This window comes from Jaculus jaculus, chromosome 3, assembly GCF_020740685.1.
Source record: "Jaculus jaculus isolate mJacJac1 chromosome 3, mJacJac1.mat.Y.cur, whole genome shotgun sequence".
In the NCBI taxonomy this organism is placed as follows: Eukaryota; Metazoa; Chordata; class Mammalia; order Rodentia; family Dipodidae; genus Jaculus; species Jaculus jaculus.
The window spans coordinates 61,241,268-61,264,359 of NC_059104.1; the positions used below are offsets into that span (position 1 = coordinate 61,241,268).

Sequence of the window (23,092 nt, forward strand, 5' to 3'; positions counted from 1 at the left end):
GAGGCCCTGGCGTCTCCGGAGAGATTCGGGGTCCAGGAAGCAGCGGGGAGGAGGGGGTCACCCTGCGGAGTCGGGAGGCAGCCCCAGGTTCCCTCTCCCCCAGGGGCTATGTTTTCTGCCTTGCGTTCTTTCTCTCCGTCTCCCCCTCCCCGCTCCTTCTTCTTTCTTGCCCTTTTCTTTCTCTTCCGCCCTGCTGCCTAGACCCCAGGGTGGGGGCATCGCCTGGGCCAGACCCGCAGTGGGTGGCTCTGGAGGCTTCCTGCTCACCTCCACCCTCCGGTCCATTCCGAGTCCCCCGACCCTGGAGGAGGAGCGGGAGGAAGACGGGGAGCCCGACCCCCAGGTCACCTCGGTCCTCGGCCCGCGCTGGCCACATTCCGGCTCGGGAGCCCGGGGCTTCCCGAGGCGCGCAAGGTCCCCGCGGTTGGGTGGGCCGCGGGGCCGGGAGATCCCTGCCGGAGGGTGGGCGGCCGCGGAGGCCCGGAGCGAGGGGCGGCGCACGGTCGCGGGACGGGGACGCAGGGACACCCGCTGACCGCCGCCTGCTTGTCCCCGCAGGAGTCCGAGAGGATGGCCGGGGCCGGCAGCCAGCACCACCCCCCGGGCGCCGCGGGAGGTGCGACCACCGGGGCCAGTCCCGCTGTCAGCCCCGCGGCCGCCGCGGCGGGGCCCGAGGACTCGTCCGACAGCGAGGCGGAGCAGGAGGGACCCCAGAAACTGATCCGCAAAGTGTCCACCTCCGGGCAGCTCCGGACCAAGGTGAGGCAGCCGCGCGGGCCGGGCCCGGGAGGCCGGGGCCGGGGGAGGAGCCCGGAGCGGGGGCGGGGCCTGGACCCAGCGGCCGGGGAAGGGAGGGATTCCCGGCCGGCCCGCAGCGCCCGCATCCCCGCCGGGCTACCTACGCCTGGCCGGGGCTTGTGGGGAGCCTGGGAGGAAGGCTGAAGCCCCACGTCGTGTTTTCTTCCCTCCTTGCCAAGCCCTGGCTCCCTTGCCTTGTGCGCCTGCAGGCCCACCTGGCCGGAGGGAATGGGGAAGAGGTGACCCCCCACAGTCCGCTGGGGGTCTGTTGTCAGTGGGCGACATTAAGAAGGAATTTGAAAAGGGAACCAGTGAAATCACGGGGTGCCCTCTTTAAAAATAAATCCACAAAAGTTGATTCATTGTAAGTTATTTTCATGAGAAGTGTTGCTTAGGCTCGGTGGGATCCTGTATGGAATTAGAATTCTGAATACGTGCCTGTGGATTAGGGTTTGTCTTAGCTGCCAGCCTATTTTCTAAAGCGCGAGGGCACACGCAAGAAGTTACTGTAAGAGTCCAGGATTGCTTCAGTCATCAACGGAGCTGCATATCTTGTAACTCCCTTAACGAAAGACAGTTTTGAGTCTTGTAGCATTTGTAATACGTTAATGATTTTGGGTTTATTTTTCGAAGATTAAAGCCAAGCAAAATAGAGGCTTTTTGAACACTGAACATTTAAAATCTTAGTTTAAAATCATTAAATTGGGCTAATAATGGGCAAAATGGCAAGTTTAAAAATGGTTTGTGGGGCTGGGGAAATGGCTTAGCGGTTAAGGCGTTCGCATGCGAAGACCAAGGACCCCGGTTTGATTCCCCAGGACCCACATAAGAGCGCATATGTTTGGAGTTTGCAGTAGCTAGAGGCCCTGGCATGCCTGTTCTCTCCTTCTACCTGCCTCTTTCTCTATCTCTCCAATAAATAAATAAATAAAATATTAAAAAATGATTTGTTATATGTTTATGTGATAAAGTCAGAATTCCATGCAAATATATGGCATGATTAGCTAATTTAATTTATATTGTTTGAAAGAAAACTTAAAAAGGCTTTAAATTGAATTGAGAAGAAAATGTTGAATAGTAAATTAGCTAGGGAGTACCTATACTAATATTTGTAGGTTTCATGAATTTGAGGTCATAGCTGAGATTATACTGTTTAATTTTGGGGATAAAGCATGTTTGTGAAGAATAAAAATAAACGTAAAAAGCATATTTGGGCTGGAGAGATGGCTTGGCAGTTAAGTCACTAGCCTGCAAAGCCTAATGAGCCAGGCTTGATTCCCCAGTATCCATGTAATGCCAGATGCGCAGCAAAGTGGTACATGAATCTGGAGTTTGTTTGTAGTGGCTAGAGGCCCAGGCACACCCATTCTCTCTCTCTCTGCTTGCAAATAAATAAACAAAATATTTTTAAGAGCAAACTCAAATTTTTTTGGTTTATGTTCAACTTTCTGATAAAAATTTTACCACAGTTATGGGTAATTGTCAAACATTAAAATATTGCTTCTACTACTTACTATCAGAATATCATAAATTCTTCATTTTATACTTGCGGTAAGTTAGGAGTCATAAAAGCTCATCAGCATTTTCATAGAACAAGGTCTTAAGTTGCTGAGATCAGCGTCACACTCTACTTCGCGCCACCCACCTGGTAGACAAATGCCATCATCTTCATCAGTATGACTCTCTTCTCTTGTGCATGACTTTAGAAGACCGAAAGTGAGGTTAGTAGGGCAATTTATACAACTAGAACAACTAAAGTTACCTACTGGATCCTGTTCTTCAGATATAATCCCAATAAGAACAGAAGCATCTTGATCTTCTCCATAGGTGTGTAAGGTGGGAGAGGAGGAGGAGATGCAAGCCCCGGGTCTAGCCCAAAACTTAGTCATTTTAATTACAGCATAATCCCTACCCATTCTTTTTAAAAAAAATTATTTATTTATTTACAAGCAGAGATAGACAGAGAGATCGGGTGCCCTAGGGTGTATAGCCACTGCAAATAAACTCCAGACACATGTACCCCTTTTTGTACCTGGCTTTCCTCGGTATTGGGGAATTGAACCTGAGTCCTTTGGCTTTTCAGGCAAGCGCCTTAACTCCTAAGCAATCTCTCTAGCTCCATCTAGACATTCTTTCTCCGATAACCTGAAGATGGACCAAATAACCACTGCATCTGACAGGTTAAGATTATTAGGCCAGGTATAGTGGCACATGCCTTTAATCCCAGCTCTTGGGAGGCAGAGTTAGGAGGATTGCCATGAGTTTGAGGCCCCTCTGAGACTACATAGTGAATTCCAGGTCAGCCTGCGCTACATGAAGACCCTACCTCGAAAAACAAAACAAAACAACAACAACAAAAGATTACTAGTGGTAGCTTCAATCCTTCTTTAATAAATGGCTCTGCACATTTGCCACATACTTACATGTGATGCTTCATATATGTGGATATTTATGCTAAAATATTGCTAGTAAAACATTGCTAGTAGTAATTCAGTTCTCTTTAGGATCATAAAGCTGTTTGGTAGGTAGTTTAGAGTTAGAGTGACAAAAGGCTATTAGCTTAAGTAATTATCTGTAGTGTTATTTGTTGTCAATACTTTACATAATTGCATTGTTTGCAAAAGATATTATGTTACTGTGGAATTTGAAAAATATGAAAGCCATTTCCTTAATTGAGAAAGTAATACATGCTGTCATTGGGTATGGTGGCATACCCTTGCAATTTTAGTAGTCGGAGCTGAGGCAGGAGGATGGTGAATATGAGGTTAGCCTGAACTACACAAGAAAACCCAGCTTAATAATAAGTAATGCTGGGCTGGAGGGATGGCTTAGCAGTTAAGGTGTTTGCTCTGCAAAGCCAAAGGACTCAGGTTTGATTCCCTAGGACCCACATTAGCCAGATGCACAAGGGGTACACGCATCGGGAGTTTGTTCATAGTGGCTGGAGACCCTAGCATGCCCATTCTCTCTCTCTCCCTTTTTCTCTGTCAAATAAATGAATAATAAAATATTTAAAGGGCTGGAGGGACGGCTTAGCAGTTAAGGCATTTGCCTGCAAAGCCAAAGAACCCTGGTTCTATTCCCCAGGACCCATGTTAGCCAGATGCACAAGGGGGCGCACGCATCTGGAGTTCATTTGCAGTGGCTGGAGCATGGCGTGCCCATTCCCTCCCTCCCTTTCTTTCTTTCTTTCTTTCTTTCTTTCTTTCTTTCTTTCTTTCTTTCTTTCTCTCTCTCTCTCTCTCTCTCTCTCTCTCTCTCTCTCTCTCTCTCTCTCCCTCCCTCCCTCCCTCCCTCCCTCCCTCCCTCCCTCTTTCTCTGTCAAATAAAAAATAAAAATAAAATATTTTAAAAAACTTACATAAGCCGTGCGTGGTGGAGCATGCCTTTAATCCCAGCACTTGGGTGGCAGATAGGAGGATTGCCATGAGTTCAAGGTCACCCTGAGACTACATAGTGAATTCCAGGTCAGCCTGGGCTAGCGCGAGACCCTACCTTGAAACACATCCCTCCCAAAAAAACTTACATAAAAATATTTAAATAAATAATTAATACTGGGCTGGAGAGATGGCTTAGTGGTAAAAGGCACTTGCTTGCAAAGTCTGATGGCCTGGGTTCATTTCTCCAGTATCTGGGTACGCAAAGTGGCACATGCCTCTAGAGTTTGTTTGCATTGGCAGTAGGTCCTGGTCCACCATATTCATTCTCTCTCTTCCTATCTCTTACATAAATAAATAAATAATTTAAAAACTAATACATATATCTCATATATTATACCAGTACAGGAGACTTCACAGTGATGGGATCCTAGCTAATGAAAGGTAATCTTGCCTCAGACTTCTGGTTTCCCTCTTAGAGGCATTCATTTGTGACTTTTTTTTTGATGTATTGCCAGAAAATTTCTGTGCACATACAAGTGTATTATATATGTAGCATGTGTAATGGTATATAAATATATGCATGTATTTTACATGTATAAATATAGTACAAATAAACAAATATCTCTTTAAACTCTATAGTTTGGTGTGGTGGCAATCTCAGGACTTGGGAAGCTGAGACAGAAAGATTGCATCATGTTCAAGGCTAACCTTGGCTATATAGTCAGACCCTTGTTAAAGATATTATATGTGATATCTGTGTCCATATACAAGTATGCATACATACAAATATATATTGTTTATAAAATACAATGTACATGTAAATACATATACATTACACATAAAAAATACTAGTAGGAATGGTCTGTATACATTGTATCTTCTTTCTATCTATGTTATTGTTTTTCGTGATGGTAGTCTGTTCCATGTATTAAGTTGAGCTACATGAAATTGCTCTATCATCAAGTCCAAATTGTAGCAGCATAGGAAATTTTATATGGCTCACCCTAACTTGGTATATTATTATTTAATTAATTAGCTCCCTAGGAGAGGAAGTAAGAGTTGTTCTAGGACAACACACTAATCTCAGGAGTTTTGTAGTGGATATTTTGGTAATTGTGTTTTAGAGGAAATGTATGTGTGTGTGTGTGTGTGTGTGTGTGTGTGTGTGTGTGTGTGTATGGTGCTGGAAATGAACCCCAGTGCCTCACACATGCTAGCCATGTGTTCTGCCAAAGAGCTACATGCTCAGCCAGAGTAAAAGCAAGTGTGTGTTTAAGATTAGTATGACAATAAAAATCCTCATTTATAAATTAGTCCTATGGTACCCTATGTTGCATAGTTTTTCATTTTCTTATTCCCCCCCCCTTTTTTAGCACATCTTTTATCCTCTCTATTGTTTTTCTGTTTTTCATCTTTTTCCTTTCTCTGTGCTTTAGACTTTCAGGTAGTTTCATCTAAGTGCTCATGTGCTAAGCAGATAATTGTATGACTAACTTACTTTCCCAAAGGCAAACGTGCATACAGAAGTGGACGTGGTGGTGAGGTGGGGAAGCCAAATTGGAGCAGTGATGCTCCTGATATATTTTTCGCCTCTTTACCCTTCCCTATTAATCCTAAGTTTGTAGGGTCTCCTTTTAGACATGTTGTCATAGACGTTCAAGAATGAGACAGTTTGAAACATGAATACAAGCTCAGAGCACTTGGGTTTGTTGTTAGCCCCTTGGTGCTATACTCTTTAAAAAGTTTATGTTTATTTATTTGTTTGACAGAGAAAGAGGGAGAAGGGGGGGGAGAGAGAGAGAGAAAAAGAGAGAGAGAGGGAGAATGGGCATGTCAGGGCCTCCAGCCACTGCAAATAAACACCCCCTTGTGTATCTGGCTAACATGGGTCCTGGGGAATTGGACCTGGGTCTTTTGGCTTTGCAGGCAAATGCCTTAACCGTTAAGCCATCCTGACAGCCCAATGCTGTACTCTTTATTTTGCAGGCATGGCCAGAGGTTTCCTACTCAGCTTGCAGGTTAGGATCATTAACTGTTATATAGTGGTACAAACAAATGGGAACTGCCCTGATAACTTTTTTAACCATTTAGTCATCTCAATCAAGGTCATGAAGCTGTATGTATCAAAGTTACATCCTGATTGGGTCGTGTTCTCATTTTCTTATGACATATATATGTACTGTGGTGGTGTGAATATAAATTGTCTCCTATAGCCTCATGTGTTTGTGATTAACCCTATACGTAATCCCCAACTGGTAGAACCTTTGGGAGGTAGAGCCTTGTTGGAGGAGGTTTATCACTGGGGGCGAGTTTTGGGATATTTTAGTTTAGCCCAATTCGCCAGTGCAAGCTGCCTTACTCTTCATGTTTCCTCCCTGCTGATGTGTGAAGGTGTGAGCTAAATGTGCTTTTGTTGGGCTCTTCCTGCCATGGTGAAACTTGAAACTGTAATCTGGAAACAAACCCTATCCTGACACAAGCTGCTTCTGGTTGGGTGTTTTGTCCAAGCAATGAGGATATAACTGCTACATGTATTCTTTTCCTTTTTTGTTTGTCTGTCTCTGTGTGTGTATGTGTGTATGTCCTTGGAGCTCTCTATTTCTCACCTGAAGTGACCAGAGCAGAATGTCAGGCATCCTGCTCCATTGTTCTGCTTGCTCTCAATTTGAGCCTAAATCTCTTAGTGATATAGGAATTTGGCGGTTTTTAGGATCCAGGATGATTCCTGCTCCCTGTGTCCTTTTGCACATGGACACCCATGCCCAGCCATTTATGTAGGATTGGGAAATTCAGACTTGGGTAGGTTCAGGCCCTCATGCTTGTGCAGGAAGTTCACTTAATCATTGGGCCATTTCTCCAGTCTGTTGCATGTATACTTCTTTTTTCTTATAATGCAAACCTTAGTGTCTTAAATATCATGTGTTTTATATACCACTTTTTCTTCAGGAAGTTTTTTTAAAGAACTAGGGGATTGTTTTTTTTTTAAGATTTTATTTTTATGTCTTTGAGACAGAGAGGGGGAGAGAGAGACAAATAGAGAGAGAGACAGACAGTGAGAATGAGCATGCCAGGGTTGCTAGGTACTGCAAACTAACTCCAGATACGTGCACCACCATGTGCTTCTGGCTTATGTGGGACCTGGAGAATCGAGCCTGGGTCCTTAGGCTTGCAGGCAAGTGCCTTAACCACTAATCAATCTCTCTAGCCCAGAATGTTTTTATTAAAGAAGAAAAATAAAAGGGTTATTGAGTTTTCAACACAGTCTTATGTTTTGGAAATGGCCATGGGCAGTGTGAAGCAGGTTTTCTGGGTGCCTGCATAGAGACCCCATGGGGCCATGAGGATGAACCGTGGATTGCAGTGGAGACCCAGTGTAGATGCCAGGACCACGAGAGGACTGCTAAGGAAAGCTGCCAGCACCTGATGAAGTTTTCTAGTACTGTGAGTAGCCTATCTGGAGGGGTGGAATTGGAATGCCAGAGACTTGTTGCTGGTTAGCATTATCAGACTTAGAGATTTGTCAGTGTGTAGAGTTATTGTATTTGGAGCTACGGAGTTTGGTGTTTGCCCTGTTTAAATCGGTTTTTTTTTGTTTGTTTATTTTTATCTATTTATTTGACAGTGACAGACAGAGAGAAAGAGGCAGAGAGAGAGATAGAAAATAGACACGCCAGGGCCATCAGCCACTGCAAATGAACGCCAGATGTATGCGCCCCCTTGTGCATCTGACTAACGTGGGTTCTGGGGAAATGAGTCTTGAACCGGGGTCCTTAGGCTTCACAGGCAAGTGCTTAACTGCTAAGCCACCTCTTCAGCCCCTGCCCTGTTTACATCTTGTATTGGTTGAATATTTCTTTGCTATACCCAGTGCCTCCATTTGCAGTGTGAATGTTTATTCTGTGCCATTATGGTTTTGGGGGGATTTTTTTTTTTTTTTTGGTATTATGGCTCGGTTAAAAGATCTTGGACTATTGGGACTTTTAAAGTTAGACTGAATGCATTGTATTTTGCATCATGTATGTATACCAGTTTATGGGGGCGAGGGGTGGAATGTGGCAGTTTGATTCAGGTGTCCCTCATAAATTTAGGTGTTGTGAATGCTAGGTTCCCAGCTGATGGAGATTTGGGAATTAACATCTTTTGGAGGGAGTGTATTGTTGGGGGCAGACTTATGGCTGTTATAGCCAGTTTCCTCTTGCCAATGTTTGGTACACTCCTGTTGCTATTGTCCACCTAATGTTGGCCAGGGGGTGATGTCCACCCTCTCTGCTCATGCCATCATTTTCCCCTGCCATCGTGGAACTTCCCCTCTAGCCTGTATGCCAAAATAAACCTCTTTTCCCCACAAACTGTTCTTGGTTGGGTGATTTCTAGCAGCAATGAGAGCCTGACTGCAGCAGTAGGCTATGGTAGTTCATATACAGCACATGAAACAGAAACAAAAGAAATCAGTAAACAGTACTAAACATTGTTAGCAACAGTTCTGTGTGGAAACAGTGTAATTAATGATCCACAGAATGATAAACAGCCACATGGCCTGAAGTGGGAGGAGAAAGAAGATTGAAGACAGACTGATAGGTTTATTGTTCAGCTCAATATGAAATGTGAGGTAAAGAGGAACTTTTGCATTTTAAAATGATCAGTAACCAGGAAAATACCTCAAATAATCCCACACATCTAGCATGGAAGCTGGAAGTGCGTGCGTGTGTGTGTGTGTGTGTGTGTGTGTGTGTGTGTGTGTGTGTGTGTTTATGTACAGGCTGTGCATGGCAGTGAGTATAGACATGTGCATGCCAGTGTGAGCATGTGTAGGTCAGCAGACAACGTCAGGTGTCAGTCCTCACTTTCCACCTTGTTTGAGGCAGTCTCTTGTTCGTAGCTCTGTTTCACCAGGCTACCTGGCCTGTAAGCTTCTGGTGGATTCTTCTGTCTCCCTAGCCTCACTGAGATTACAGATGCCTGCCATAGCATCTTACTTTGGGTTCTGAACTCATACGCATGTGTGCATGGTAAGTGATTTATACACTGATCTTTCTCTCTAGCCCTTGGCCAACTTTTCTAAAAAGAAGAAGATTCTGAAGGATTTATAGTATTGTGGGCCATTAGGTCTCTGTCATAATTACTCAACTCTGAGAATGATGGCCCAGGGAGGGAGGTGAAAGATGGATGGAGTGATATTGGAAAAAGGGTACAAAGTTTCAGTCAGACTGGATAAGTGAGTTCTGGGCAGTACAATAAGTTCTACTGTGTAAGTATTTCATGGTGACCATGGCTAATAACAATAATTACATACTTGAAATTTATTAAAGGATAGATCTTATAAAAGGTGATTTAAGCCGGGCATGGTGGCACATGCCTTTAATCCCAGCACTCAGGAGGCAGAGGTAGGAGGATCACCATGAGTTCAAGTCCACCCTGGGACTACTTAGTTAATTCCTGGACCAGACTGAGACCCTGCCTTAAAACAAACAAAAAGTTCTTACCCCCAAGAAATTTCAGGTGTTGGATATACAAGCTAGTCAGGTTTAATAAATTCACACTGTGTACATACATATATCTGCATGTATATATCAGAATATCATGTCATATAAGTATGTAATTTAAAATGTGATGCTTTGGGGATATAGAGCAGGCCTAGTACATGCTAAGCAAGTGTTCTACCACCATAGTACACACCCTGTACCCCTCCCTCACTCTATTTTTAATTTTATTTGGTGTCAGGGTTTTCTTTTTATTTACAAGCAGAGAGAGATAGAGAATAGGTATGCCAGGGCCTCCAGCTGCTGTAAATGAACTCAGTAGCATGTGCCACGTTGTGCACCTGGCTTTACGTTGGTACTGGGGAATTGAACTGTGGTCCTTAGGCTTTGCAGGCAAGCACCTTAACTGCTAAGCCATCTCTCAATCTTGAGGGTTTTCTTAAGATGCTCAGTCCGGCCTTCAACTCTATGTATCTCATGCTGGCCTTGGACTTTCAGTCTTCCTGCCTCAGCCTCCTTAGTAGCTAGGATTACAGGCATGAGCTATCACAGCCAGTTTATAATTTTTATTTTCCATTTATACCTCAAAGGACAAAAAACAGTAGCCAACTCTGCCATTGCAGTATGAAGTAACCGTAGAGAATACTTAAGTTAATATCTGTGGTTGTATTCTAAAAAAACTTTAAGGACATAGAAATTTGAATTTCAAATAATTTTAAGGTTTTAAAAAATATCCTTCTATGCTTAATCTATGTAAACATGTTAAAAACCATCACTTGTTCAGTGTAAACTCAGGTGGCCAACAGGATATGGCCAGTGGATATGGTCTATGGGCTGTAGTTGGCTAATGCCAGCCTCTATTCTTATTGATGGAAGATGGTATAGTTAGATTTTCAAATCACTGCAAAGTTAAGGTGCTGCTAAATATGGCCAGCATTTGAGGGACCAAATAAAGCTAAATTTCAATCCATTTGAAAAATCCCGTCTTTGTAGAACATTTTATTTTTAGCCTGGTTTGTGTCTTTGCTTCCATTTTAATGTGAACTAAATATAGACTGGAAACTCTGACTATTCGTACAGTAATATATGGTATAACAGCTTTCCATTTTGATTACTTGTCAAACATGATATCCCATTATTAAAGATAAGAAACATAAATAATTTACTAAACCTTTACATATAGCTTAGGATGCATTATTTGAAAGAATCTAAATTTAGAAAGCTTTCACCCAGTTTAACGTGTTTGCTGTCATGGAAGGCATAGGGAAAGGTAATATGAAAACACTCGGCCTCCTTTCTGTTTCCTGTGTATGGACAGCAGTGCTCTTATATTGGACTTGCTAGGCTTGGCTTATTCAGGAAGTGTTTTTATAAGCAAAGTTTTTAATTAAAAAGAGTTTGTTTTACATCTAAGAATAGACCTTTGAAACAGACCATAACACGTTAGGACATTACAGTTTCCCTGGCAAATTTGTTTGGCTTTGTTGGGTATTGAATATTTCACTCTGTGTCTGCTTAGCCACTTGAAACACATTTATATTTTTGGTTTGGTTAAGAGGCTTAAAATGGCCAACAGTTACTGTTAATAACAGCTTTAATTTAGAATTCAGTATACTTGGTTTCTATTTCACAGATTTTTTTCTTTTATTATTTTAAAAGAATTGTGTGTGTGTGTGTGTGTGTGTGTGTGTGTGTGTGTGTGTACATGTCACTGTGAGCATGTGGAAATTGGGGACAGCCTTGGGTTTTTGGACTTCTCCTTACTTTCTTTTTGAGGCAAGCCCAATAGACTGACCTTTTTTTTTTTAAATAAGAGCAAGCAAGAGAGAGAGAGAGAGAGAGAGAGAGAGAGAGAGAGAGAGAGAATGAGAGAGAGAGAGAGAGAGAGAGAAAGAGAGAGAATTTGCACACCAGGCTCCAACCACTGTAATTGAACTCCAGATGTGTGTATCACCTTATGCACATGTGCAATCTTATGCATGCATTACCTTGTGCATCTGGCCTATGTGGGATCTGGGGAGTCACACATGGGTCCTTAGGCGTCACAGGCAAGTGCCTTAACCACTAAGCCATGTCTCTAGACCCTGTCCTTAGATCTTGTTTAAGACAGGGCCTCCCTTATTTGCTTCGGGAAAGAACAAGCTAGCAGGATTCTCATGACTCCACCTCCCACTGCACATTGGGATTACAGACGTGGCACTGCTTTGAGTCTGGCTTTATGTGGGCGCTGTGGATCTGACCTCAAGCTGGCAGGCTTGTGGACTATGTGCCTTTGTTCAGTGAGTCATCTCCTCAACCTTTTTTTTTTTTTGTCCTTTATTTTTGAGTCAGGGTCTCTCTGAAACCCGTACTAGCCTGGATCTCAAACTTTTGACCGCCTTCCTGCTTTCGCAGCCTGAGTGCTGGGATACCGACATTAGTCACTATGCCCAGCTGTAGATGCTTTTTAGGGTGAGAAAAGGGACAGTCGGGGGAAATGAGAGAGAACTTGCTCAGCAGATTGATATATACATGTACCAATGATTAAAAAATAGAAGTTTAAAAATGAACATAAATGCTAACAATTCATTCCTACTTTTTGTTATGAGGCTATTATATTGAGGAAATGTGAGTATCTTTAATCATATGTGGTGCTAAAATATCTAACATTTTCATGGAGCCATCTGACTACCAGGACTTTTTCAAACTACCAAAAGAATGTATAGTAAATTCTTTAAAGCTGGGCATGGTGGCTCATGCCTGTAATCTGAGCATTTAGGAAGCTAAGGCAGGAGAATTACTTTGAGTTCGTTCCAGGCTGGTCTGGGCTACGTAGTGAGGCCCTGTGTGAAAAATTAAAAAGCCTTTTTGCTTGTCATTCTAAAGCTGGGTGTCCATTTTATCACCGAGATATTGTGTGTTCAGACACCGCAGTACTGCAAGTGCAGGGGTTTGTATTCAATTCAGCTCAGAACTGCATGCCTGCTCAGGTAAATTCTCTTGCACATTTCCTTTTCTAAATAAAATGGGTGGTGAAAACCAGATTTATATATATAAAAAAAAAACTGTCATTTTTATTCCTTACCTAGTTAAAAATAAATTTTACTAACATTTTTTTTCCTAAAATATGTCTTAATAGACCAAATGGAAAATTACTTGCCATGCTATTCTTAATCTATATCATGACCTTTAAAAAATACCATTTTACCTTATAGAAGTGAAACTAACAGTCTTCTTTGAAAACCTGTTTGAAGAGTTAGGTTTTTTTCTTCTAAATTTGTCCTGAGGATGTTTTGAACAAAAAGATTTGATGATTTCTGTTCATTGACATGAAAACTCTTAGAAATTTGAGCTTTCAGTTTTAAATCTGAAGATATTATCGAATGTTTATTCAGTAAAAGCAGGATTCACATGCAAAAGGCTTTATGAACTCAAAAGCATGATGGGAAATTGGTTCAGAAATTCAGCAAGTTATTAAGGAAGGGGCAGGATGAAAGATAAGCAAAAGCAAGAAGAGAAGGAGGTTTCAAGGAGAGAGGAGGGAGGAAGGAGGAAAAAAGGGAAGAGAAGTTGCCAGGAGCTCTGAACCTGCTGCTGGTCCCCTTGCTTGCATGCTGTTCATTAAAGCTTCCTGGCCCAGGAGGTCTGCACCAAGAAGCTCAGCATTGGAGCCCCTGCACTCTACTCTGAGCTCCCATGGGTACAAGGTCAAAGACATCCTTGTGAAGTCCATTTCTCTCTGCCATTCATTTAGCAGATCAATTTCAGTTCCAGGACCAGTTTCATCATTTGAAAATTGACGTAATTTTATGCAAATGTTAAATAAGATTGTGTGCTTTGTGAACTATAAAATGCCGAGGAAACGGGTATTCTCACATTTCTGAACTGAGGAGACATGTACCAATAACCCCAGCTGCTCAGAAGGCTTGGATGGGAGATGGTTTAAGCTTAGGGATTTGAGGCCAGCATGATCGAGACCCCTGCCAAAACCCAACACAAACATAAACAAATACATTGAAATAAATGCATGAAATTTATATTTAAAGTTTGTTTGTTTGTCTTTTGAGACAGGGTCTTCCTCTAGGTCAGGCTAGACTGGAACTTCTGTCTCAGCTTGCAGTGTTCTAGGATTATAGGTGTGGGCCACTACATCTGGCTCAGAACATTTTCAGTACCATGCATCTACCCCTGTGTGCCTTCCATTTTTACTCTCCAGTTGCACCTCAGTTCACACATTCTAAAAATACCTACAGCAGTTCAAGCACTTGGTAGGTGCAAGGAATAGAATAGGAGGCAAGATGGACTAAAAGTTCTGCCCTCATGGAGCTCACATTTAATACAGTGAGAACACAGGCATTAAAAACTATGGGAAGTGAATAGCAGGAGAAGTGCTATAGAAAATTAAGTAAGACTCTAGCAGGGGTGGAGTGGGAAGAGTTGTGAGGAAGTTATGTCTCCCTGGGAAGGTGATTTGAGAGCTGCGTTGTATGAATGTGTGGGAAGAGCAATGTAAGAGCCAACAACAGCTGTGATGATGATGAGGAGGTCGGTGAGGCTGAGATGGAATGCTGGAGAACCAGGTAGAAAGGTGGATGTGAATTATCAGTAAATAAAAAGATAACTGTAGAAAAGTACTTAGCTTGAGTTTCATGTATTCCCCAGGTTCACTGGGTTTTCAATGGTTCTCTAAATTTTATTACCATGCGTATGCCCACTTGAAAGGCTAAAACTATGGCCCAGTGGGCAAAGGGCTTGCTATGCAAGCTTGAAGACCCGAATGTGGATTCCAGCACCTGTGCAAAATGCTAGGTGTGGTGGTGCGCACCTGTAATCCCAGCACTGGGGAGGTGGAAACAGGTGGATCCCTAGCTTGCTGGCTACCTAGTGTAGCTGAATTGGTGACTTGTAGGTTCAGTGAGAGATCTGTGTCAAAGAACAAGGTGGAGAGAGACCAAGGATGACTCCTAATGTTGATCTTCAGCCTCCACATGCATGTGCAAGTGCACCTGCATACACATGTGTATATAAACGTATATATACCATGCACACAAACACAAAAAGCACACAAAGTAAAAAAAGGGCTAAATCCAAATTGATTGGTAAAAGGAAATTACAAGGTAGTTATACTTTATGTTATGTACACAGTGTATACAGTCATGTTGGTACCATCATTAGCCTCCTCTCTACCCTCCACCCTCTGCAGGGACCCTTCTTGTTGAGGAATGTTGGTCATGCATTGCAGGGTTAGCCATCCATTATGGGTAAGAAGCAATGTCTCTGTGCATAATGATCCAACCTGTGGCTCTAACAATCTTTCCGCCCCCTCTTCCTCAAATTTCCCTGAGCCAATGTTGGGTTCATTTTATGTCTGCTTCAGTGATGAGGTCTTGGGAATATCTGTGTCTCTGGATATCTGGTTTGGTAGAGGTCGAGTGTTCTCTGTGTCAATCTCCTTCACCCTTGTGCTGGTACCAGGTTCACCAAGAAAGCAGCACTCTTGCTTATTTCCCTAATTACTCTTGGTTTCAGCTGTGGCCCTTTTGAGGCGTGACAGGCTGGTTCTCTCCTTAGGATCTGCGTCTATCTGAAAAAGAGAAGCAAATTCTCCAGTGGAAAGTAAAGTTAGTGCCAGATAAATGGGATAATGATTTTTTTTGAGAGAGAGAATTTAATAGGTAAAGGCACTATTGTAGCCCATGACTTGTGGGAGCTTGGTAATGGAGAGTGGGCTCATGTTTGGATATGGTTCTGACTTGTTTCCTAGCTTCAGCAGATCAGTTAGCTAAGTCAAGAGCAGTTGGTTGGTTTTCCACAATGTCTGTGTACCATTATTGAACTTGTGTGAGCATCATGTCATGTTGTTGCTGCTGAGTAGCTTATACCATGAGTTTCTTGGACAGATATTGGTCATTTTCCCCCAGTCACTCTTGTAGCACCTTCTGGCACTAGACAAGCTAACAGTCTGGGCACTGACTCTCTTCCAGGTTCCACCCAGGTTATTCCCTGTTCCATATCATCAGCATATGGTATCTTCAGCATTAGGGTCTTACCATTAACCTTTGGTGGGTCATCAAGTACTCTGACAGAAATCTGTCTTCTTTTGGGAAACCTTGTAGGTCTCTCTGATCAACAGCTCATTGTGGATGTTAGCCACCTGCTGGTACTGGAAGTTACAGGTCAGTGTCAAAGAAAAGAAGGAAAAACAAGGTAGGTAATATGGAAGAGACAGAGAGAAGGAGGAAGGAAGGAGGTAGACAGAGAGAAACAGGAGAAGATTAAGGTTCGTCTTCATCATTCCCTCTCCAGGGCCCTGTGATTCAGGTGTTCCCTCTAAGGGCCTGATGAAGTTTCAACCATTTAGTCTGTCTTTTAGGATGTAGAATTTTATGGTACCATTGGCCTTTGGGTCCAGTTTTGTGTCCTCTACCTTTACTCTCCCCTCCCGCCCACCCACCATATTGTCCTGTCCTTGAGATGCTTATTAGGTATGTCAGCATCTCTGAGAGATTCAGGTTAGGAGCCATGGATGAATGAGACTTTGCAATGATTATTTTACTGGGTGAGTTCACTGAGAATGATCTGTTCCAGATTCAACAATTTTTCTTCAAATTTCATTGTGTCATTTTTCCTTAATGTTGTGTAGAATTCCATCATGTAGATATACCACATCTCTGTTATCCATTCATCTAATGATGAACATCTGTGTTGATTCCAGCTGTTAGCTATTATGAATTGAGCAACTATAAACATGGTTGAGTAAATCTGTCTGAACTGAGGCATGGAGCTTTTAGGGTAAATGCCCAGTAAAGGAATAACTGGCTCTGTTGGTAACTCAATAGTCAACCTTTTTAGAGTCTCCATATTGCTTTCCAAAGTGGTTATACCATCTCACATTCCCACCAACAGTGGATGAGGGTTCCTATTTCTCCACATCATTGCCAGAATTTATTTTCATTTGATTTTTTAATGTTTGCTCTCCTTACTGGGATAAGGTGTAATCTCATAGTTGTTTAAGCCTCAGTGATGTGACGTGGCCTATGGGGCTGTCTGGTCGCAGAGCACCTCTGGAACGACAAAGCCCTGGACTGCAGGTGTGTTTTCTGCCATGTCACTCTCTAGGCAATCATGTTAAACTCTTCTCAAGTGTTTCTCGATGTATACATATGTGATTCCTTCCACTGGAGATGTCCCCTTTTTCTGTTTCTCTGATTTCTGCTTATATGCTATTATTTTCTTACATCCCACACTCTTATCAAGCATAGGGAAAATATGGATAGGAGAAGACTGAGGTCAAGAGGAAGGTTAGTAGCGCAATATATGAAGCAGGGAGTCATGTCCACTTCAGGGGAATGGTAAATTTGTTCTCAAACCAATCAAGCCTTCCTGTTTTTCTCGAGGGATAAGCAGTGCATTCTGTCAGACTGTCCAGTTCTTCCAGAGGAATAAGCAGTTTGTTCTGTCTGTCAGACTCTCATGCTGCCACATGCAGGACAAGGCACTTCCAGTTCTTCTCAGTGGAATAGGAGCCTAGCTTGTAGACGGAAGTCAAGGCGACAAGAAGGTACCGGGGAAAGGGGAAGGGTAGAAAATGCCTGGTCAGGGAAGTGGGGAAGTAAATCAGTGGGCTAGAGGAATGCACTGTGAATACCAAGCAGAAGGGAGTGACCAGGAGTGTCTTGTAGGTTCTGTGACCTGGCTTGGGGCCCTGATCACCTGTATCCCTGGAGTCAGTGGAGAACTGCGTCAGACATGGCTGCAGGTTGTCTTAGGCATGGCTAGGCGAGAGGGGCTGGGGAGACTAGAGGCGACCACACAGAATTTATGCGGGGCTTGAGTGACTGTGGGACTGAGAAGTGATGGGGGAGAAGATTGTGGATAAGTATGGTTTCAAGAATGAACCTTTAGTTATTCAAATTTTAAAAAAGGAAAAAAAAAAAAGTCAACTGAAAGAAACTATAAGATGGGCCCAGCACGGTGGCACATACCTTTAATCCTAGCACTTTGGAGGCAGGAGGAGGATCACTGTGAGTTATAAGTGAGTTCCAGAGTCAGAGTGAATTCCAGGTCAGCCTGGTCTAGAGTGAGATTTTACCTTGAAAAAAAAAAAAACAAAATGAAAACAAAAAAGGAAGAAACTTTCTAGTTAGATTTTTTTTTTTTTTGCGGGGGGAGGATATTTCTAGATAATGTGTTGTAGCTTGTGCATCCTCTTTTTGTTAAATACAATTTTTTTTTTTTTGTTTTTTTGAGGTAGGGTCTCACTCTAACCCAGGCTGACCTGGAATTCACTATGGAGTTTCAGGGTGGCCTTGAACTTACGGCAATCCTCCTACCTCTGCCTCCCGAGTGCTGGGATTAAAGGCGTGCGCCACCACGCCCGGCCCAAAAATATTTTATATAGAATATGAAAAGGAAAAATTCTCTTGAATAAGTAAATAAATTAAAACTACTTTGAATTTTGAAAACTATATACGCAGAGTCCTGTCCCCCAACTCCAGTATCACTGTGTGGCTCAGGCTAGACTTGAACTCCCCTTGTAGCCCCACAACTGGTGAGAATGTTGACATGTATCATCACAGCCAACTTGCTTCCAGTCTTACTCAGAAAGCCGCAGAACACCAGTAAGCCTCAGTGTCCTCATATGTAAACCTTAGAAAATCTTCAGTTTATGACTGGCATATAGTAAATGCTAGTGGTAGCCAAATACTTAGGAATCTGGAGATGGTGGTACTTTTTCCAATAGGGTGCCTCCTTTCTTCAGGATGAAGTGAGCAAGGGTGGAATCTTGTAGTCATGGAGAAAGAATTCTCAGGCTTGCACTGCCTTGACAAGCTAGAAACCAGAGCTTTTTGTTGTAAACCTTTTCTTGTCGATTGGGTCTTATCTGAGGAGTAGACAGATTGTTATCATAGATGAAGTAAAGATTCCACAGTAGGAAGGGAGGAATGCTGAAGGAGATCCAGCCTTTCTCTGGTGTAAACACTTCCACCTTATCATTATCCATTTAAGTCACAGCAGTTCTAAATTATTACCATTTATGCATGCGTGGTCGTCCTTCTTAAAGAAAAAAAAATCTTGCTCATTGTATCAGCTCTTTCTGTCTTCTTTGGCATGGACAAGAGAGTGGGTATAATGGAGGGACATGGAAAAATCATTTGGTAGCATTATTCCTGAAGACTCCAGTGTGTATGGAGTAATCAAGAGGCAGAAATAAATAGGGCAAGCTAGGTACTTGCCATTTTTGTATATTAGGAAGATGAAGGAGGAGGTGAATCTGAGCACATGTAGGACAGAGGAAGACTGGGATCTCGTATGAGTAGGAGAAACTGCTGGTAAAGTGGATCATGGTCATCCTTGTGATTCCATGTTTACTCATGGGCTGATAAAACCTAGGGAACATAGTACAATCTGAGCAGGTGACACACAAAACATTAAATCTATGAACAGTTGAACACTACATTCATAGCAGTATCAGTTACAGGAGCCCCATTACCAAATTGGAATATCTCAAGTATGTATTGATAGATACTGAATAGCTAAAATGTGAGGCATGCATATAATGGGATATGATTTAGGCTTACACAGGAAGGAAATTCTGACATATGCTACCATGTGCATGAACTTTGAGGACACTCTACTAAATGAACTAATCCAGTCACAAAGAAAGCTAACTATTGTGTGATTGAACATACATGAAATGCTTAGTGTGGTCAAGTGCATAGGGACAGGAAAATGATGGTTGATGGCTGGTGGGGGGAGAGAGGATAGTGATTTAATGGGTAAATGAGTTTACTTTTTCAAGATAAAGTGTTCTGTTGATGGATGGTGGTTTTGATATCCCAGTAATATGAATGCATTTAATGTCACTGAACTAATGTTTATGTGGCTAAGATAGTGAAGTTTGTTATGTGTATTTTGCCACGATGTAAAGAGTTATAATTATATGTAAATAATATTAAATATAAAACTGCAATTATAGGAGAAGCTTTAACTCAAATATAATTTCTATAACTCAAATAATATTTCAAAGACTTTCTAGTGTTAAAAAAGTGAAAAATAAGCCAGGCGTGGTGGCATATGCCTTTATTCCCAGCACTCGGGAGGCAGAGGTAGGAGGATCACCTGAGTTCGAGGCCACCCTGAGACTACATAGTGAATTCCAGGTCAGCCTGGGCTAGAGTGAGACCCCACCTCAACCCCTCCCCCCAAATAATACTAGGTGTGGTTGCACATGCTTGTAATAGCAGCACTGGGGAGGCAGAGATAAGCAGATGCCAGGCATTCACTAGCTACCCAGTATAGTCCAACTGGTGAACTCCAGGCCAACGGAAGACTGTGTTTCAAAAAGAGGTGGAGTGGTGTTCCTGAGGATGACACTGGAGGTTGCTGTCTGGCCTCTGCACACATGCATGCCCCTGTGCATATGCACCCCCTTACATGTACACCCACACTCATATGAACACACATGCATGTACCCAATACACCTCCACACATGCAAAAAAGAAAAGAAATATGTAGAACACTGAATTATGAAACTTTATTAATGAATAAAATAAATTTGAATGAATGCTGCATACATTATTAAATTTATCTGTAAAATTTTATATAGTTACATCTGCTATTATAGTTAACTTGACCTAAAAAGTCATAAAATAATACTTAGTCACATATTGAAATAGAACACTGGTAAAGAGGTCCTTAGTCAATCAGATGTAATAAAACAGCACGAAGCTGTAAAAATTAATTTGGCTTGATTAGAGGAATAAATAGATTATTTGTTCATGGATGTAAATAAGAATGTATTTTACAGTAAAGATAGTATTTCAAGTCAGACACCTGTTTTCTTTCTTTCTTTTTTATAAGGTAAGGTCTCCCTCTAGTCCAGGTTGACCTGGAATTCACTATGCATTCTCAAGGTGACCTTGAATTTATGGTGATCCTACTACCTCTGCCTCCCAAGGGCTGGGATTAAAAGCATGTACCACCACACCAGATGTAGACTCTTCTAAAAATTATCAAATTATCATATTTACTGAAGGAAGTACAAAGCCAAGGAAAGGCACCCATGTGGCTAGAGATCCCATGTTGAAGGGCCTGGAAAAGTCATAGAAAGAAAAGATCAAAAAGAAAATTCCAGGAGCTCCTGCCATGTTAGGAGCTGGAGGGGATAATAAAGGAACTCTTGTGGAGAGTAAGGGCTCATGGGCTCTTCTGTCTGGGCCTGGGTCTGGGTCAAGCCAGTTCCCAAGTGGTCAGAGAGCCTGCCCTTCCCTTGTATTTATAACTTAATAGTGGCGGGTTGTCTTCCAGCTCAGGTGAACCAGAGGGACAGCTGGTTGGTTCGGGCTAGGGGCTATCTCAGAAAGAGACTAGCTCTGACACCAAGTTCTGTGCACTGAACTTGACCAAACATAATGTTTAAATGCTATGAAAGATCTCCCTCCCAGGAGTGGTCCTGGTTGTTTGTGGAAGAACAAGATAGACTCTTTTTAAATTTAAAAATGTAACACTAATGGAAGAAAACAGAAGGAAAAGACTTACTAGATCCTGACATACTGAAACTAAACATGAATCAGTATCCAAGATGAAAATCCCACATACTCCAATGTTTAACCAGAAATATTCTTCTCATCTGTGGTTTATGATACAAGTATCCAATAATAAGATATTGTTTAGAGAATTGTACACATCCATGTTAAAAATTCCGCTGTACAGTCAAGTTCCTGGCAGATAGTAGGCTTTCCAGTAGGCATCGAGGCCGAAATGAAAAAATAATTAATATGCATACTTAATTCCTCTTCGGTTACACCCTCGCACCTTATATGAGCAACAAGAAAGGTCTGGTATGGGATGAGAGCAGGAGGTTTCTCACTGTCTTGGGAGCTTATTAGTGTTTATTTTTTGTTTTACTTTTATTTGCTCATTTTCTTATTTCTTTTTCATTTTTATTTACTTATTTATTATTTGAGAGAGAGTAGCCATGGCAGCTAATAGTTTGTCAGAGGCGCAGCCACTGGTCACACTTATGGTCCTGCAAACAACCCAAGTTTAACACAGTGGGTTAAAAAAAAGACTTGAAAGTAAGAGGAGAAGAGGGGATTAGTTGGGAAGAAGAAGCGTTTTAGTGGGATGGGAAGAAGGGATAATAGAGAGTAGCTAGGGGTGGGATAAGATCAAAGTACATTATATACATGTATGAAAGTGTCAAAAATAAAAGCTAAAAGCATTCAAACTATTAATAAAACATTTACTAATTTGATTGAAGTTTCATATTTCTAGAAGCACATTAAATGCTTTCATTGGATAGTAAAAATATAAGTGGAGTTATCTGCCTAACACTATAAATTTTTGTTTATGCATTTAAGAAGCTGAATAATAATTCAACATTTTCTTACTTCTGTAAAAGTAAAAGCAAACCAGCCAGGTGTGGTGGCTCATGCTTGTAAGCCTATCACTCGGAAGGCTGAGACAGGTGGATCACCATAGGTTAGAGACCAGACTGGGCTACATAATGAGGCCCTATTTTATCTCAAAAAACAAAACAAAGCTGGGCATGGTGGCGCACGCCTTTAATCCCAGCACTCAGGAGGCAGAGTTAGGAGGATAGCCATGAATTTGAGGCCACCCTGAGAGTACACAATGAATTCCAGGTCAGCCTGGGCTAGAGTGAGACCCGTACCTCAAAAAAAAAAAAAAAAAAAAAAAAAAAAAAAAAAAAGGAAAAAAAAGCTAGCAGACAACAAACCAGATGTGATCCATACTTATAAACAAGGTTAGTTAGTATTAAGATGTTTTTGAGCCTGGGAAGATGGCTCAGCAGCTAAAGGTGCTTGCTTGCAAAACCTGCCAGCCTAGGTTCAACTCCCCAGCACCCACATAAAGCTAGACTCCAAAAATGGTGCCTTCACCTGGCATTTGATTGCAGCAGCAAGAGACCCTGCTACATACCACACCACACCCCCCCCACATACACACGTAAAAAAGTTCGCAAATGATAATGTATTGGTAGAATGATATTGGAAATGCATGTGGTAAAATGTACTTTTTGTGTGAATAATTCTTTTTAGCAAACAACCTGCTTCATATATACAAACTATTGAAGTTTTTCACTTTCCCCTCCCTTCCTCCCTCCCTCCCTCCCTCCTTCCTTCCTTTCTTTGAGGTAGGAGTCACAGGCTGACCTGGAACTCACTTTGTAGCTCCAGGCTGGCAATCCTCCTACCACAGCCTTCAAAGTGCTGGGATTAAAGCCATGCACCACAACACCCAACTTCTTTTGTTTTATATATATGCACACACACACATACATACATACATACATACATACATACATACACACACACACACACATACACATATGTCTCACTCTAATCTAGGCTGACCTGGAACTCACTTTGAAGGTCCCAGACTGGCCTTGAATTCACAGTGATCCTCTTATTCTGCCTCCTGAGTGTT

General features: G+C 42.2%; 1 protein-coding gene across 2 annotated transcripts in view; it reads left to right on the forward strand.

The window, feature by feature from the left end:
- The first annotated feature begins 564 nt into the window (after window positions 1-564).
- Dgkh (diacylglycerol kinase eta) overlaps window positions 565-23,092 on the forward strand; it is a 233,189-nt gene continuing 210,661 nt past the window's right edge. The window contains exon 1 of one of the 2 annotated variants that reach the window (XM_004650996.2): window positions 565-759. In XM_004650996.2, coding sequence (XP_004651053.2) covers window positions 571-759 — 189 coding nt within the window. In that variant the 5' untranslated portion in view covers window positions 565-570. The remainder of the gene's footprint in view (window positions 760-23,092) is intronic. The other variant, XM_045145808.1, reaches the window with a different exon arrangement.